The following is a 16,271-nucleotide window of genomic DNA, read 5'->3' as shown; positions in this document are numbered from 1 at the left end:
GTTTTGTTTCTCAGTTGCCATGGCATTCTCCATGCTTAAAACAAGTTCGTTTTGTTTCTCAGTTTCCATGGCATTCTCCATGCTTAAAACAAGTTCGTTTTGTTTCTCAGTTGCCATGGCATTCTCCATGCTTAAAACAAGTTCGGTTTGTTTCTCAGTTTCCATGGCATTCTCCATGCTTAAAACTAGTTTCGTTTGGGTCTATTACAAGAAAATGAAGTCGGTTCTAAAGTGCTATTTTCTTTTCTCCTTAGTTACTTAAATCTTGTTAAAAAAATCTTGATCACCTAAATTTAAACAAGTTATAATTCTTGTGGGGGCGGGGGGGGGGGGAGGGGGGGGGGGACGGGGGAGCTTGAGGGATGAGAGGAGGTGGGGAGGGGGGGTGGGGATGGGGGGGGGGGTTGAGGGCAATCAGGAAGACATCCTACAGCGTTAGAGGGTTAGTAGAGAGACTCATTTGCTATTAAAACGTCGGAAGATTTTAAGCAGAGGTAATTAAGATATTTTCCGGAAGAAATGTGGGTTTTTATGGATACAAATAATCTGCTTGCAACTGAGTAGTGTTCAAAAACATGAAAACCCTTCCCCTTAATCAAATCTTTTCAGAAGACATTGACCAACCCGACCGCCTAACACGCTGCCCCACAAAAAAAGAAACAAAAGCACAAAAGGCAAGACCCGTCTGGTCTTCATTGTCATGGCCAGAGAACGAGGGAGATACCATGATCACAACACAGCGAGAGTAGCTCCAATGTTAACAGCGCTCTGGTCTTCATTGTCATGGTTAGAGAACGAGAGATACCATGATCACAACACAGCGAGAGTAGCTCCAATGTTAACATCATTCTGGTCTTCATTGTCATGGTCAGAGAACAAGATACCATGGTCACAACACAGCGAGAGTAGCTCCAATGTTAACAGTGCTCTGGTCTTCATTGTCATGGCCAGAGAACGAGGGAGATACCATGATCACAACACAGCGAGAGTAGCTCCAATGTTAACAGTGCTCTGGTCTTCATTGTCATGGCCAGGGAACAAGATACCATGATCACAACACAGCGAGAGTAGCTCCAATGTTAACAGCGCTCTGGTATTCATTGTCATGGGGACCGGCACGGTTGGCCTAGTGGTAAGGCGTCCGCCCCGTGATCGGGAGGTCGTGGGTTCGAACACCGGCCGGGTCAGACCTAAGACTTTAAAATTGGCAATCTAGTGGCTGCTCCGCCTGGCGTCTGGCATTATGGGGTTAGTGCTAGGACTGGTTGGTCCGGTGTCAGAATAATGTGACTGGGTGAGACATGAAGCCTGTGCTGCGACTTCTGTCTTGTGTGTGGCGCACGTTAAATGTCAAAGCAGCACCGCCCTGATATGGCCCTTTGTGGTCGGCTGGGCGTTAAGCAAACAAACAAACAAACATTGTCATGGTCAGAGAACAAGATACCATGACATGATCACAACACAGCGAGAGTAGCTTCAATGGTAACAGTGCTCTGGTCTTCATCGTCATGGTCAGAGAACAAGATACCATGATCACAACACAGCGAGAGTAGCTCCAATGTTAACAGCGTTCTGGTCTTCATTGTCATGGCCAGAGAACAAGATACCATGATCACAACACAGCGAGAGTAGCTCCAATGTTAACAGCGTTCTGGTCTTCATTGTCATGGTCAGATAACAAGATACCATGATCACAACACAGGGAGAGTAGCTCCAATGTTAACAGCGCTCTGGTCTTCATTGTCATGGCCAGAGAACAAGATACCATGATCACAACACAGCGAGAGTAGCTCCAATGTTAACAGCGCTCTGGTCTTCATTGTCATGGCCAGAGAACGAGGGAGATACCATGATCACAACACAGCGAGAGTAGCTCCAATGTTAACAGTGCTCTGGTCTTCATTGTCATGGTCAGAGAACGAGGGAGATACCATGATCACAACACAGCGAGAGTAGCTCCAATGTTAACATCGCTATGGTCTTCATTGTCATGGTCAGAGAACGAGGGAGATACCATGGTCACAACAAAGCGAGAGTAGCTCCAATGTTAACAGCGCTCTGGTCTTCATTGTCATGGTCAGAGAACGAGAGAGATACCATGATCACAACACAGCGAGAGTAGCTCCAATGTTAACAGCGCTCTGGTCTTCATTGTCATGGTCAGAGAACAAGATACCATGGTCACAACACAGCGAGAATAGCTAGCTAGCTCCAATGTTAACAGCGTTCTGGTCTTCATTCAATTCATTTTCAATTCAATTTAATACACCTTTATTATCTGAATGTGAGTCAAAATAAATATTTCTTTTGGCTCGTATACACAGATATTGTATCCCTCTCAAAACGTATAGATAAACACATAGAATTCATCTACACACACATATCCTAAACCACACACACTCGCACCCTCACACACATATCCTAAACCATACACACTCACATACATATCCTAAACCACACACACTCGCACCCTCACATACATATCCTAAACCATACACACTCGCACCCTCACACACATATCCTAAACCACACACACTCGCACCCTCACACACATATCCTAAACCACACACACTTGCACCCTCACATACATATCCTAAACCATACACACTCGCACCCTCACATACATATCCTAAACCATACACACTCGCACCCTTACATACATATCCTAAACCACACACACTCGCACCCTCACATACATATCCTAAACCATACACACTCGCACCCTCACATACATATCCTAAACCATACACACTCGCACCCTCACATACATATCATAAACCACACACACTCGCACCCTCACATACATATCCTAAACCATACACACTCGCACCCTCACACACATATCCTAAACTATATACACTCGCACCCTCACACACACATCCTAAACCACACACACTCGCACCCTCACATACATATCCTAAACCACACACACTCGCACCCTCACACACATATCCTGAACCATACACACTCGCACCCTCACATACATATCCTAAACCACACACACTCGCACCCTCACACACATATCCTAAACCATACACACTCGCACCCTCACATACATATCCTAAACCATACACACTCGCACCCTCACATACATATCCTAAACCACACACACTCGCACCCTCACACACATATCCCAAACCATACACACTCGCACCCTTACAAACATATCCTAAACCATACACACTCGCACCCTCACACACATATCCTAAACCACACACACTCGCGCCCTCACATACATATCCTAAACCATACAAACTCGCACCCTCACGTGTATATCCACATACATGCACTCATGTGTCCATTATTAAATATAAATACATTAACATTAAATTCATTGTTATGGTCAAGGAGGAACGTACCATGCACACATCCTCAATTCTGACATTGTTACCAACATTCTCAACTCTGCAATCCTTGTCACTCTGAGCTCTGGTCATTTCTAAGCTGTAGATAATGTACATCAAATATGAAGTAATTCGGTGCACAAATAAGGCCAAAAAAAAAAATAGGTCTGTTTACGGTAACCCGACCGACCCTAGTTTTTTCGCGCGACCCTAGACTTTTTTTTGGCATTTGGGGAAAAAAGAAAAAAAAATCTTGTTTTTTTGGCAAAATAACGTAAAAATATGTTTTTTTGGAAAAAAAAAAAATAAATAAATAAATAATCCCGACCTACCGACCCCATTTTTTTGGCCTATGTTACCGTAAACAGACCTTTTTTTTTTTTTGCCTAAAGAAGTTATTAGCATTTTCGAGGGTGGCATTTCTTTGGGGTCACCCGGTACACAAATATGAAGTAATTCGCTCAACAGATATAGACTCTGTTAGATTGGTTTTGTGTGGCATTGGGGGGGGGGGGGGGGGGGGGGAGGGTGTTCCCCAGTACATGCATTTCGTTCGCTTAATGGTCTTCACTACGGCTTTTGTGGAGCGTTACTCCACGATCATCCCCGACAGTGTTCAAATGGAGTCTGTCAAAGTTTATGTATTTTCATCTGCTAAGGAATTTTTCCTGCTTTCGTGCGATTGCAACAAGGCCGAAGTGATTCCGTTCTGTTGACACACTTGTTTCAGTTCACTGACCTGTGAGGGTCAAGTAAAACCAACACGTGCTACCCGTATCACCATCGCTCTGCTCCTGCTGAATGTTTTCACATATTTGTTTCTCCTTTTCGTGTGATTGGTGGAAGGCAAAACATGTTCCCCATCCAATAGCAGTGTTTGGAATAGACTCACTTTTTCAAAAGAAATCCCACGTACATCTATTTACGTCATGTGATTGATATCTTCGCATCAACTATGGTCTCGCTGTTTTGCTAATGCTACAGTACCGGGCACTTACAAATTACTCTCACCACTATATAACAAAGACTGATTAAACGTGTATAAATGCGCCTCCTAAGCATGTGTTCAACATGTGATTGTTGGTGTTCATCAAGAATTGAACACCAATCACAGAATGTGCTTCGTTCTAAACCCAGCGTTTCTGAATTACAATACACCAGTTAACAGTTCCAGCGCTACATGGAAGAAAGAAGAAAACCCACGTGATACCTAAAGCGATTATGATTGGCCGAGATGTTTTCGACGAGCAACGTTTGCATCGTCTGCACGGCAAAGCATGGTGATAGAGAGGGCGAGTGTGCTCGTCGGTTCATTTCCATCAAAGTTGCAGAGTCAACTTCAAGTTCAATCCATTTCAGTGGCATATAAACTTGCCCAGTAACTGGTTGCAGTAATGTAGTTTACCGACTTTGGAAATGGGGGTCCCAATTTTGCAAATCACTACAAAAGTGCACTTTCTTCAGCGAATCAGTCTATGCGTTCAAATCTCCGGAACTTACTTGCAAAAGTTATGCACAAGCGCAAATTCCACGGAACTGGAAGTGGAAGTAGAAAAAATACTCGAAAAACGATCTGCGTACGTACAATTCCAAAATGGCCGCGGAACTGTTAATCGGTGTATAGAAAATGGTTACAATGTGTTGACTCTGCATGAAGAGTCAGACCTGGTCACATCTACTTTACTATTCACACTTATTCAACCAGTTAATCTATTTAGATATTGATAATCGTTCATGTAATTCGTCGCTGGAGTGTCTAAATTACGGCGAATCGAAAGTGCCTTAGGATTACTCCCCTTTAAAATGAACATGTGCACTAACTGTTGCTAAAGGATCGCCACGGGCAACACTACTTTTCTAATTGCAACATGATGTTGATGTTTTAGGTGAGACAGGGCGAGCACAATGGCGAGTCAGCAGGGAGGCAGCGGATCCATTGCAAAGAAACCACGTCTGGTAGGCCGCTGTCACCGTGTTGTGATGTGTATCATTACCCGCTATTACGAGCTAGTCGTGTGACAGAGAGTTTTCTTGCACACGAGACTGTAGATGTTTCACGACGGCTTTAGCCGGAGTGAAACAGCAGCAGTCGAGTGTGCAAGAAAACTCTCTGTCACACGACTAGCTCGTAATGGCGATTATGTCTCACAGCTTCAACAGAGGAGAGAACAAACACGTTTTGCGTACTCACGCTTGATAAACCTAAACACAGGAGCAGCCATTGTGGAGAGATCTACTTTTTGACGAAAGTGACCACAGAATACATATAGAACAGAAGCGGCATTCACGTCTTCGGGACGTTCCGTGATTTTCCGGAAAACCTCGGGCCGCCATTTTCTTATGTATGCACAAGCGGCTTGTCAAAATGTCGCTCTCCAGAGAGAAGTGTCCGAGAGGACGGTATTGTTGTGTAATTAACTGCAGCAACAATAGTGAAACCAGCATAGATGCGCGAACAGGAGAGCGTGTACGATTTTTCTCCTTTCCTGATGCTACAAAAGACGAACATCGGTAAGTACAGTAGATCTACTGTCTTGTTTACTCTATTCACAGTCACCACACAGAAATTGTCACTCATCTGGGTCATTTTCTGACTCGTGTTTCCTCATAGAAATATCCAACAACAATATCCGATTCACATTATGCCTCACATCGTTGAACTTATTGTAAAATTTCACCCAAGAGGCTCCTCCTCTGAATAATCGCTAATCTCATCCCAAGTAGATCTACTGGTGCCTGCAACAGCAGCCATCGTGGAATGTTTCATTCAGATCTCTCCTTGCCTCAGCCCACAGATCTGTTCCTCAGCCCCCCCATGCAGAAACCCTATACTTCTGGCATCCGAGGGTGCTATACATTCAGTGGCCATTTGTCTGAGGAATCCCTGCCAAGTTTCTGCAGTGGTGTGATCAGTAACAACCATAGACCTATATTCGATCTAAATATAGGTCCCTGGTGCCACACATTCTAGGCGTGATGGAAAATTACCATGCACCTGCCGCCGGAGAAGACCGGCACAAGGCTGGGGTGCACTTGAGGTAACGACCTGATATGACTGGAAACAAGTCTTTCCAGATGTACATATTTTAAGTGTCAGTAGAGTAGCCTACTTTAACACATTCTTGGAAAAATAAGTCAACCCGAAATTCCCACTCAATTATTTTACCTAAGTAAGATTATAATAAAAATAAATTATGAATAGAAATGTAGTACGTAGATCTATATATTATCAGTCAAATGCAAAAGGGATTTACCATTAATTGTTGTCTTTTTGTTTCAGCTTAAAAAAGTGGATCGTGAACATTCGGAGAGCTGACCTTAACATCACAAACATCAAAAGCAAGAAGGTGTGCTCGGTTCATTTTGAAGCAAAAGCATTTTGCTGCCCCACAGACATGAATTCATCGAGACTTCTTCCATCGGCTGTTCCCACGTTAATCGACTGTCCCAATCCTCCTGCTTCTTTCTCTAATCATCGACCACCCCCAAGAAAGAGACTGGAGGGAACTGAGCCAAATCTAAGCAGGAAACGACCCGCTGCTTCTGCCACTGCGACCACAGGTGTTGTGGAAGTTGTGTCACCACAGCAGCACGACCTTTCAGTTGGGGATGGAAATGAATGTATGGCATCAGGAAAAATCAGAAAGAAAGATGAAGATTTGAAAGAAGAACTTAAAAAAAGTCAACTTGCTTTAGAAGCAATGAAGAAGGAAAATAGGAAACTTAACAGAAAAACAAAAGCGCTCGAATCTAGTAAAGGAAAGCTGAAAATGAAACATGCTACAGTGATCGCCCGCCATGAGCTGGAAAAGAAAACCACAACAGAAAAGTTGCTGTCCAATCTTCCACCAGTGCCAGCAGCTTTGATGAAGATTTTGTTGAAAAAGAAAAAGAAAATTAATTGGACAAACGAGAAAGAAGCACTCGAGCTTTGTCTGGCAGTTTATTTCAGAAGTACTTCAGCCTACGCTGTTCTTCGATCATCAGGATTTCTTCTCCCTCACCCAAGCACCCTGAGAAGGAGATTTTCAACTGTACTGACACAGGTCGGTCTGTGTCCTGCTCTATTAGAAATGGTTCGGTTGAGAACACTTGCACTCCAAGAGCATGAAAAAAGAGTGACCCTCTCTTTGGATGGGATGACAGTGACCAAGGCCCTTTCATACAATCACAATAAAGATGAATTGGTTGGTTTCGTAAACTGTGGAGAATATCACAGAAGTGATGACATTGCTGACCAAGCAATTGTACTAATGATCAGAGGCCTCACCTTGAAATGGAAACAAGTGATAGGCTATTTCATAGCAAAGCATAATTTGGCAACTCAAACCCTTCAGGCCATTATTTCTGATGCTGTGAGCGCTCTCACTCAGATAGGATTGCATGTGGATGTCATCGTGATGGACCAAGAGTCTTCCCAGTGGAAATGGATCAAAGACAGAAACGTCGATATCGAAAATCCATATGTAATACATGACAATGTTCAATCCTTTGTCGTCCCAGATCCACCACACTTGATCAAAAACCTGAGAAATAACTTTATGTCAAAAGACATTATCTTCTCCTTCAATGGAAAACAAATGACCGCCACATGGAGCCACCTTCAAGCGATGTTTGCACTTGACAGTTCAAACCCTGTGCGTTGTGTCCCAAGATTGACAGAGAGCCACTTTACACTGCCCAGAGGTAAAAAGATGAAAGTTCTGCTGGCATGTCAGATCTTCTCGCATTCTGTTGCTGCAGCCCTGAAGCTATATGTCTCCAAGAAAAAGCTTCCAGTTGAGGCATTAGAAACGGCTTGCTTCGTGGAAACTGTTAATGCCATGTGGGATTTTGTTGACTCACACTCCCTGGGTGCCCCGCCTGGAAAGAAAGCAGTCACACGTAGGCAGTTTGAAGCTGACCAGGAGAGATTTGCCACTTTTTTCAACTTTGTAGCAAGTTGGAAGTTTGTGGTCAATGGAAAGGAAAGAAAGATTCCGAGTCACGCTGGCTGGATGCTGGCGTTGAAGAGCCTGGAGATGCTGAGCACAAAGCTGATTCAAGATGAGAAGGTTTTGAGCCACTTGTGCTTGCGGAAATGCAACCAGGACCATGTGGAGAATCTCCATAGTCAAATTCGTGGATACAACGGCTTCAATGACCATCCCTCGCTGACATCTTACATGAATGCATTGCGGTGCCTGGCCTGTTTTTTCTCAACTTCGGAGCTGCTTGACAAAACCATCAGTGCTGGAGCAAACTGTCAGCCTGACGGAGAGCACGGAATCGATCTCAACACAGGCACAAGCTTTGCCAGTGAAGGCCCATCTCCTCTCGGTTCAGCACAAATAAGTGTCTCACTCTCAGCCACTAAAAGTGCCGAACTGCCAGTCCTTTCCGATATAGAGTCAGACATAGTGCACTACATTGCTGGTTCTGTAGTTAGGAACGTCAGCAAACTAGACATTGGTTGTTCGGGGTGTAAAGGACAACTTACTACAAGCCCTTCAGAAGAAGAAAGTCCCTCTCTGATATCCCTCAAAGAGTACAAGCTTGGCTCTTTGGTTAGAGTGAGGGAACCCATTCTAGTCTTCTTCAAAGAATTTGAATCACATTTCAGAAAGGAGACTGAGAACAGATTACCAAATCCTAATCCCAGGAAGACAATTTTGGCAAACTTCAAGCAAGTCAGCACAGACATTCTTGCATGTGACCATAACCACGCTGACGAGTTGAAGGAAGCTCTACTTGTGGCCTACTGCAACATCCGAATTTTCCACCAAGTAAAGCTTTTCAACCAGAATTTGAAAAAGCACAAGCGAGGTGCTGAGCTTAACAAGGACAAAAAGTTAAATATGTAATCGCATACTTCTTCTTCGCTGGACAATTTCATCAGTGTTTTCAGGTGAGTGCATTGTGTGTGTGTGTGTGTGTGTGTGTGTGTGTGTGTGTGTGTGTGTGTGTTTGTGTTTGTGTCAGTGTGTGTGAAAAACCTCAATGTAAAGCTTTTACAATTATGACCCCACAGTGACCCCACAATGTGACGGGGGTCAACCAAACTAGGGTCACATCGGAACATTATCAAACCCTTCAAGTGTTCAAAGTTTCAAAGCTCTAGCTTCACAAACGCCCGAGATAACGTCAACGTTGACTTATTTTGAATCGCACATGACCCCCTGTGACCCCGCAAGTTGACGAGGGTCAATCTAACTTATGTCAAGTTGGTATATGGTAGATTATCAATCCATAGATATGTGTAAAGTATCAAAGCTCTAGATTCAAAATCATCCGAGATAACCTCAACGTTAAGTTTTTATGAAACGAACATGACCCCGCTGTGACCCCAAAATTTGACGAGGGTCAACCACACTTTGTAAGATCATCAAACTCTGACAGTGTACAAAGTTTTAGAGGTCTAGCTTGAAAAACCTCCCAGATACCTCAACGTTAAGTTTTTATTAAACGAACATGACCCCGCTGTGACCCCAATATTTGACGAGGGGCAACCAAACTGGGGTCACTTTGTAAGATTATCAAACTCTGACAGTGTACAAAGTTTCAGAGGTCTAGCTTGAAAAACCTCCCAGATAACCTCAACGTTAAGTTTTTATGAAACGAACATGACCCCGCTGTGACCCCAATACTTGACGAGGGGCAACCAAACTGGGGTCACTTTGTAAGATTATCAAACTCTGACAGTGTACAAAGTTTCAGAGGTCTAGCTTGAAAAACCTCCCAGATAACCTCAACGTTAAGTTTTTATGAAACGAACATGACCCCGCTGTGACCCCAATACTTGACGAGGGGCAACCAAACTGGGGTCACTTTGTAAGATTATCAAACTCTGACAGTGTACAAAGTTTCAGAGGTCTAGCTTGAAAAACCTCCAAGATAACCTCAACGTTAAGTTTAATTATGAAACGAACATGACCCCGCTGTGACTCCAATTCTTGACGAGGGTCAACCAAACTGGGGTCACTTTGTAAGATCATCAAACTCGGACAGTGCACAAAGTTTCAGAGGTCTAGCTTGAAAAACCTCCGAGATACCTCAACGTTAAATTTTTGGTCCACGGGGGGACGGCCGGCCGGTCAGCCGCCTGGCCGAACGGCCGGACGGCCGCCTGGCCGTCCGGCTGCCCTGGTGGACATACAACCGGACACATAGGATTCGTAATAGTCACCAATTACTCAGGTGAGTCAAAAACCGGAAGGTTTAACCCCCTAAAGTCGACTTATAAATAACCGTTTCAGTGAAGTGACTGGCTTAGACCGAGACAGCTGCAAACAAATCAAAATGGCGGACGCTGTGACGGCCTTGAACCAACTTTTCGCCCTTGCGAAGAGGCGTTGCCGCTTCTGTTCTATATGTATTCTGTGAAAGTGACCGAACAACTATAAATGACGTCTCGGAATATGTGAATGACGTCAGTCATCGTCACAGTCTGTATCTTTTGAAGCATCGCAATCTTCATGACGTCTTTCTGTGTCTGCATCCGCGAAATGTTTGTTCTTTCCGGGATCTTTGTCATCTATGTTCACAACTCTGTCCTTATAGTGTCAGACTAACAGGCCTCCTGAGCGAGCCACTTTCCAAGGGCAGCTAAATTCGCGTATGGAAACAGTACTGTCGTCTGGGATGCCGTTTTCAGTATTCTGAGCGTTGAAGAATTTGTAAAGAGAAGAAACGATAACAGCAGAAGAAATAAAAGTCGTGTGTGCATTTTGGGTTTTTTGGAGGGACGATTTCGAGTTTGAATCCGTTCTTGCACATGCTCCAAAGCGCGTAACATACAATCTTGCACACGTTTGCTTTAGTAGTGGCAAAGAAGGAAAGCGTGTGACATTCTGTGTTCTTAGCTGTGGTGTGTTGTCCATCGTTTTAAAAGTTGTATGTTGTCAGCCGCGGTGTCCATCGTGTTGCATGTTGTCCATTGCGTTGTGTTGTCCATCGTGTTGTGTTGTCCATTGTGTTGTATTGTGTTGTCCATTGTGTTGTGTTGTTTATTGTATTGTGTTGTCCATCGTGTTGAGTTGTCCATCACGTTGTGGTGTCCATCGTGCTCTGATGTCCACCTTGTTGTATTGTCCATCATGTTATGTTGTCCATCGTGTTGTGCTGTCCATCGTATTGTGTTGTCCATTTTGTTGTGTTGTCCATCGTGTTGTGTTGTCCATCGTATTGTGTTGTCCATCGTGTTGTGTTGTCCATTGTGTTGTGTTGTCCATCACGTTGTGTTGTCCATCACGTTGTGTTGTCCATCACGTTGTGTTGTCCATCACGTTGTGGTGTCCATCGTATGGTGTTGTCCATTGTGTTATGTTGTCCATCGTGTTGTGTTGTCCATCGTGTTGTGTTGTCCATTATGTTATGTTGTTCACCTTGTTGTATTGTCCATCATGTTGTGTTAACCATTGTATTGTGTTGTCCATCGTGTTGTGTTGTCCATTTTGTTGTATTGTCCATCATGTTATGTTGTCCATCGTGTTGTGCTGTCCATCGTATTGTGTTGTCCATTGTGTTGTGTTGTCCATCGTGTTGTGTTGTCCATCGTGTTGTGTTGTCCCCCCTGTTTTGTTGACCATCGTGTTGTGTTGTCCATCGTATTGTGTTGTCCATTGTGTTGTGTTGTCCATCGTGTTGTGTTGTCCCCCCTGTTTTGTTGACCATCGTGTTGTGTTGTCCATCGTATTGTGTTGTCCATCGTGTTGTGTTGTCCATCGTGTTGTGTTGTCCATCGTGTTGTACGTGTTGTCCATCGTGTTGTGTTGTCCATCGTATTGTGTTGTCCATCGTGTTGTGTCGTCCATCGTGTTGTGTTGTCCATCGTGTTGTGTTGTCCATCGTGTTGTACGTGTTGTCCATCGTGTTGTGTTGTCCATCGTGTTGTACGTGTTGTCCATCGTGTTGTGTTTGAACACGTACATTCTCACAACAAAAGAGGTCACTCACATCGAACCTTTCAGGCGTGCTGCCAGTGCAGCAGGGAATCACGGTGCATCAGGCAAGGGGAGTGTGACTGCCGTGCCAAACGCACCCCCTGTACCAACTGTGCTGCTCAGGGCTGTACTAATTGCTCCGTTGATCTGGTAGGTCTTGGATAGCGGAGTACTCTCTCTCTCTCTCTCTCTCTCTCTCTCTCTCTCTCTCCTTCCTCTCTCTCTCTCTCTCTCTCTCTCTCTCTCTCTCTCTTTCTCTCTCTCTCCTTCCTCTCTCTCTCTCTCTCTCTCTCTCTCTCTCTCTCTCTCTCTCTCTCTCTCTCTCTCTCTCTCTCTCTCTCTCTCTCTCCTCCCTCTCTCTCTCACTCTCTCTTATAGTTTAAAGGATATTACATTTTTAACAAGATTTGGCGAAAGACGTTTTGCAAGACATGCGGTTTTTAGAACCGTCTACAATTTTATCGTGATTGCCACAGGTTATAGGCACATTAAACAACAAACAATAACCAGCCAACCAACCCATCTCTGTCTGTCTATCTCTGTCTGTCTATCTCTGTCTGTCTATCTCTGTCTGTCTATCTCTGTCTGTCTATCTCTGTCTCTCCTGCCCCCCTCCCCCTCAGCTCCTACACGGCCGATCTAATCTGTCAATTTGTTGGGGGTCGTATACATGCATTGTCCGTGTCAGTGTCGATCAATGCAAATAGACTGAACATTCCTCATTGATGACGATCGCAACAGCCAAGTTGATGGTTGAGTGTTTGGAACCCCGCCACTTGCTTGATAAAGAGAAGAGATTTTCCGAACCCCCGGGTCATTTTATTTGCATACCTGCTTGCCCCTCCCCCCACCTCTCACCCCATTTTGTGGCACAAAACCATGTAAAAATTGTAAAGATTCTGAAATCTCTGTCAAGTCTCTCTGTCAAGTTTTATTAGTCCATAACCCATGGGGGCATTTTGAACAATAAATACAATCAATACAATCATGATATATGCTAATATAGTAAAATAAAAAAAATAAAAAATAAAAATAAAAAAATAAAAAATAAAAAAAATAGAAATTATGAAAAACTGTTACAAATTCTATTAATAAAGTCCAAAATATTCTTTAGCAATTTTTTTTCTTAGTAGCAAACAACTTTTTAAATTTAAGTGCATTAGGTTTTTTCCAATAGTAAGGTGGTAACAACTCAGCTCTTTCTTCTTTGAAAAAATCACAGACAAATAAATAATGGAATTCATCACCTATGTCTTGTGATACACATTTGGTGCAAGTTCTTTCTGACCTCGGGATGTTAAGATATCGTTCTTTCTGTACAGGCAAATTGTTGTTTAATGTTCTAAACTTCATCATTGAAACACATTGCTGATATGGCAGGTGTGTGACATATTCTTCACATGCAAAAATATCTTTAAACATTCGATAGTTCCAAAACATATTTTTTGTTCCAATTTCTGTAAACCATTTATGGATATACTGGTCATACAAGCTTCTTTTTACTTTCCTTTTAAACCATGAAATCCATGTCAGTGAATTATAGAAACTTGAAAATACCAAGCATGCATCCCACGACACAGAGTAGAGTATAAGTATATGGCCGACGGAACAAACGGCCAAGCACATACAATCCTCTTCGTGCAAAACCATGAGTGTACATGGACGTTGTGGCCCACAAACGCACAGGAAAATAAAATAATGTTTGAAATTTTGTTCTGAGTACCATGTGAGGAAACACGTTCATATACTATTGCATGACAATAAGGTGAGTCACACTATCTAAAACAACGCTATGACAGAAGTGACGGTCATATCATGCACACAACTCATAATTATGAACAGCGCTATGACAGAAGTGACGGTAATATCATGCACACAACTCATAATTATGAACAGCGCTATGACAGAAGTGACGGTAATATCATGCAAACCACACATATAAACATCGCTATAACAGAAGTGACGGTCATATATCATGCACACAGCTCATAATATGAACAGCGCTATGACAGAAGTGACTGTAATATCATGCAAACCACACATATAAACATCGCTATAACAGAAGTGACGGTCATATATCATGCACACAACTCATAATATGAACATCGCTATGACAGAAGTGACGGTAATATCATGCAAACCACACATATAAACATCGCTATGACAGAAGTGACTGTAATATCATGCAAACCACACATATAAACATCGCTATGACAGAAGTGACGGTCATATCATGCATACTACATATATGAACAGTGCTATGACAGAAATGACGGTAATATCATGATCATTACATATATGAACAGTGCTATGACAGAAATGACGGTAATATCATGATCATTACATAATTATATGAACAGTGCTATGACAGAAATGACGGTAATATCATGATCATTACATATATGAACAGTGCTATGACAGAAGTGACGGTTATATCATGCACATCACACAGGGACCGGCTGTGGAATGTGCTCCGCCGTGCAGTACCTCTGGGTCACCGGGGAACCAGGCTGTCTCTCCTGCCCCGCCCTTGATGGCAAGATCACAGGAATCAGAGGACCAAGTGTTAAGGTTGTCAGACCATGAGGTAAATTCATCTCAGAAAAAAAACCGAAACCTCATATTTTAAGACTTATTGAAGTTATGTTTAAAATGAATAAGGTGCATTATTATTAGTTTTACTCTTTTTGTGTTGTTGTTGTTGTTGTTGTTGTTGTTGTTGTTGTTGTTGTTGTTGTTGTTGTTGTTGTTGTTGTTGTTGTTGTTGTTGTTGTTTTCCTTGTTTTTGTTTTTCATTTTGAATTTACACCATAGAACAACTGTTTTTAAACAATTATCTGCTGTGTTCTAGGCAAATATTGTGTGAACCACCAACGAGACATAAGTCCCTATTTGGTGTCCGTATTTTCACCGTCTTCATAGTTGACGTAGGTTGTGAATGGTACTAGAAGTGAGCAGGCAGTACACCATCATGTCTTTGATTCCAGAGAGAGTTTCTCAACGCCTGGTTCCCTCACCTTGAGAGCGAATCATACATAATCCCCCCGGCTCACATGGACACTGTGCAAGAGAGAATGGCATATATCGGAGAAGGTGAGCGAATCCAGGTACTGAAAACACAGCAACAAATAGACAGAGATGAGAGTAGAGAGGTCAGGGACACTGTCCGCATAGACAGAGTGCTGAAAAATGTCCACCACTGCATGAATCAGATAAAGAACAAAGCCGCAAGGGAAAAAGAAATTATGGTAATTCTGACCCAAGCTAAATTTAGTGTATATGGTGCTAATACCCAAAGCATCTATACTGGTGCAGCCGCCAGGAACACGAACAGCGTCAAAGCAGAGCCGTTGAACCTGAAGGAGGACTTTGTTGACCTGCTCGTCATACATCGCGAGCGTGGGATAATGATGGCGGCAATCATACCTCAGACAGAAGACGACCCCCTTGCAGTTCAAGAAGAACTAAAGAAGGCCGCTGCCTACCTGAAGCAAGCCAGAGATGTTGTGAGGCGCTCTGTTCTGGGTGACCTGGTCACACAGCCAGCCCTCCACCAGGCCATTGTCCTGCCCGACACAACGAGACGCTGTCTGGAGGAGGTGCTGTTAAACATGAGCGATGTAAGTTAACTCTTGACCTACACTCGCTCACACACGCAAAAACAGACGAACGCAGGAGAGAAGTAGAGAGAGAGAGAAAAAAAAGAGAAAGAGAGAGAGAGAGAGAGAGAGAGAGAGAGAGAGAGAGAGAGAGAGAGAGAGAGAGAGAGAGAGAGAGAGAGAGAGAGAGAGAGAGAGAGAGAGAGAGAGAGAGAGAGAGAGAGAGAGAGAGAGAGAGAGAGAGAGAGAGCTTTGTTCAACAACGTAAAGTATATGCTCTTAGTCCACACACTGTATGCAGTGTCCGTCCGTATGTCCAAACAAATAGGATAACTGTAGCGAATGCATATGTTTTTTGAGCGCTCATCTTATTTTTTTTCAGAACTGAGGAGGTCCAAATAAGGAAC

General features: G+C 43.3%; 1 protein-coding gene across 1 annotated transcript in view; it reads left to right on the top strand.

Moving 5' to 3' along the window:
- Positions 1 to 16,271, top strand: part of LOC138956121 (uncharacterized) — a 43,232-nt gene that overhangs the window by 8,202 nt on the left and 18,759 nt on the right. The window contains exons 2-4 of the mRNA XM_070327568.1: positions 5,231 to 5,300; positions 12,293 to 12,415; positions 14,718 to 14,852. Coding sequence (XP_070183669.1) covers positions 5,250 to 5,300; positions 12,293 to 12,415; positions 14,718 to 14,852 — 309 coding nt within the window. The 5' untranslated portion in view covers positions 5,231 to 5,249. The remainder of the gene's footprint in view (positions 1 to 5,230; positions 5,301 to 12,292; positions 12,416 to 14,717; positions 14,853 to 16,271) is intronic.

Source organism: Littorina saxatilis, unplaced genomic scaffold (assembly GCF_037325665.1).
Source record: "Littorina saxatilis isolate snail1 unplaced genomic scaffold, US_GU_Lsax_2.0 scaffold_697, whole genome shotgun sequence".
Lineage (NCBI taxonomy): Eukaryota > Metazoa > Mollusca > Gastropoda > Littorinimorpha > Littorinidae > Littorina > Littorina saxatilis.
This window is presented reverse-complemented; position numbering and strand designations above follow the sequence as displayed.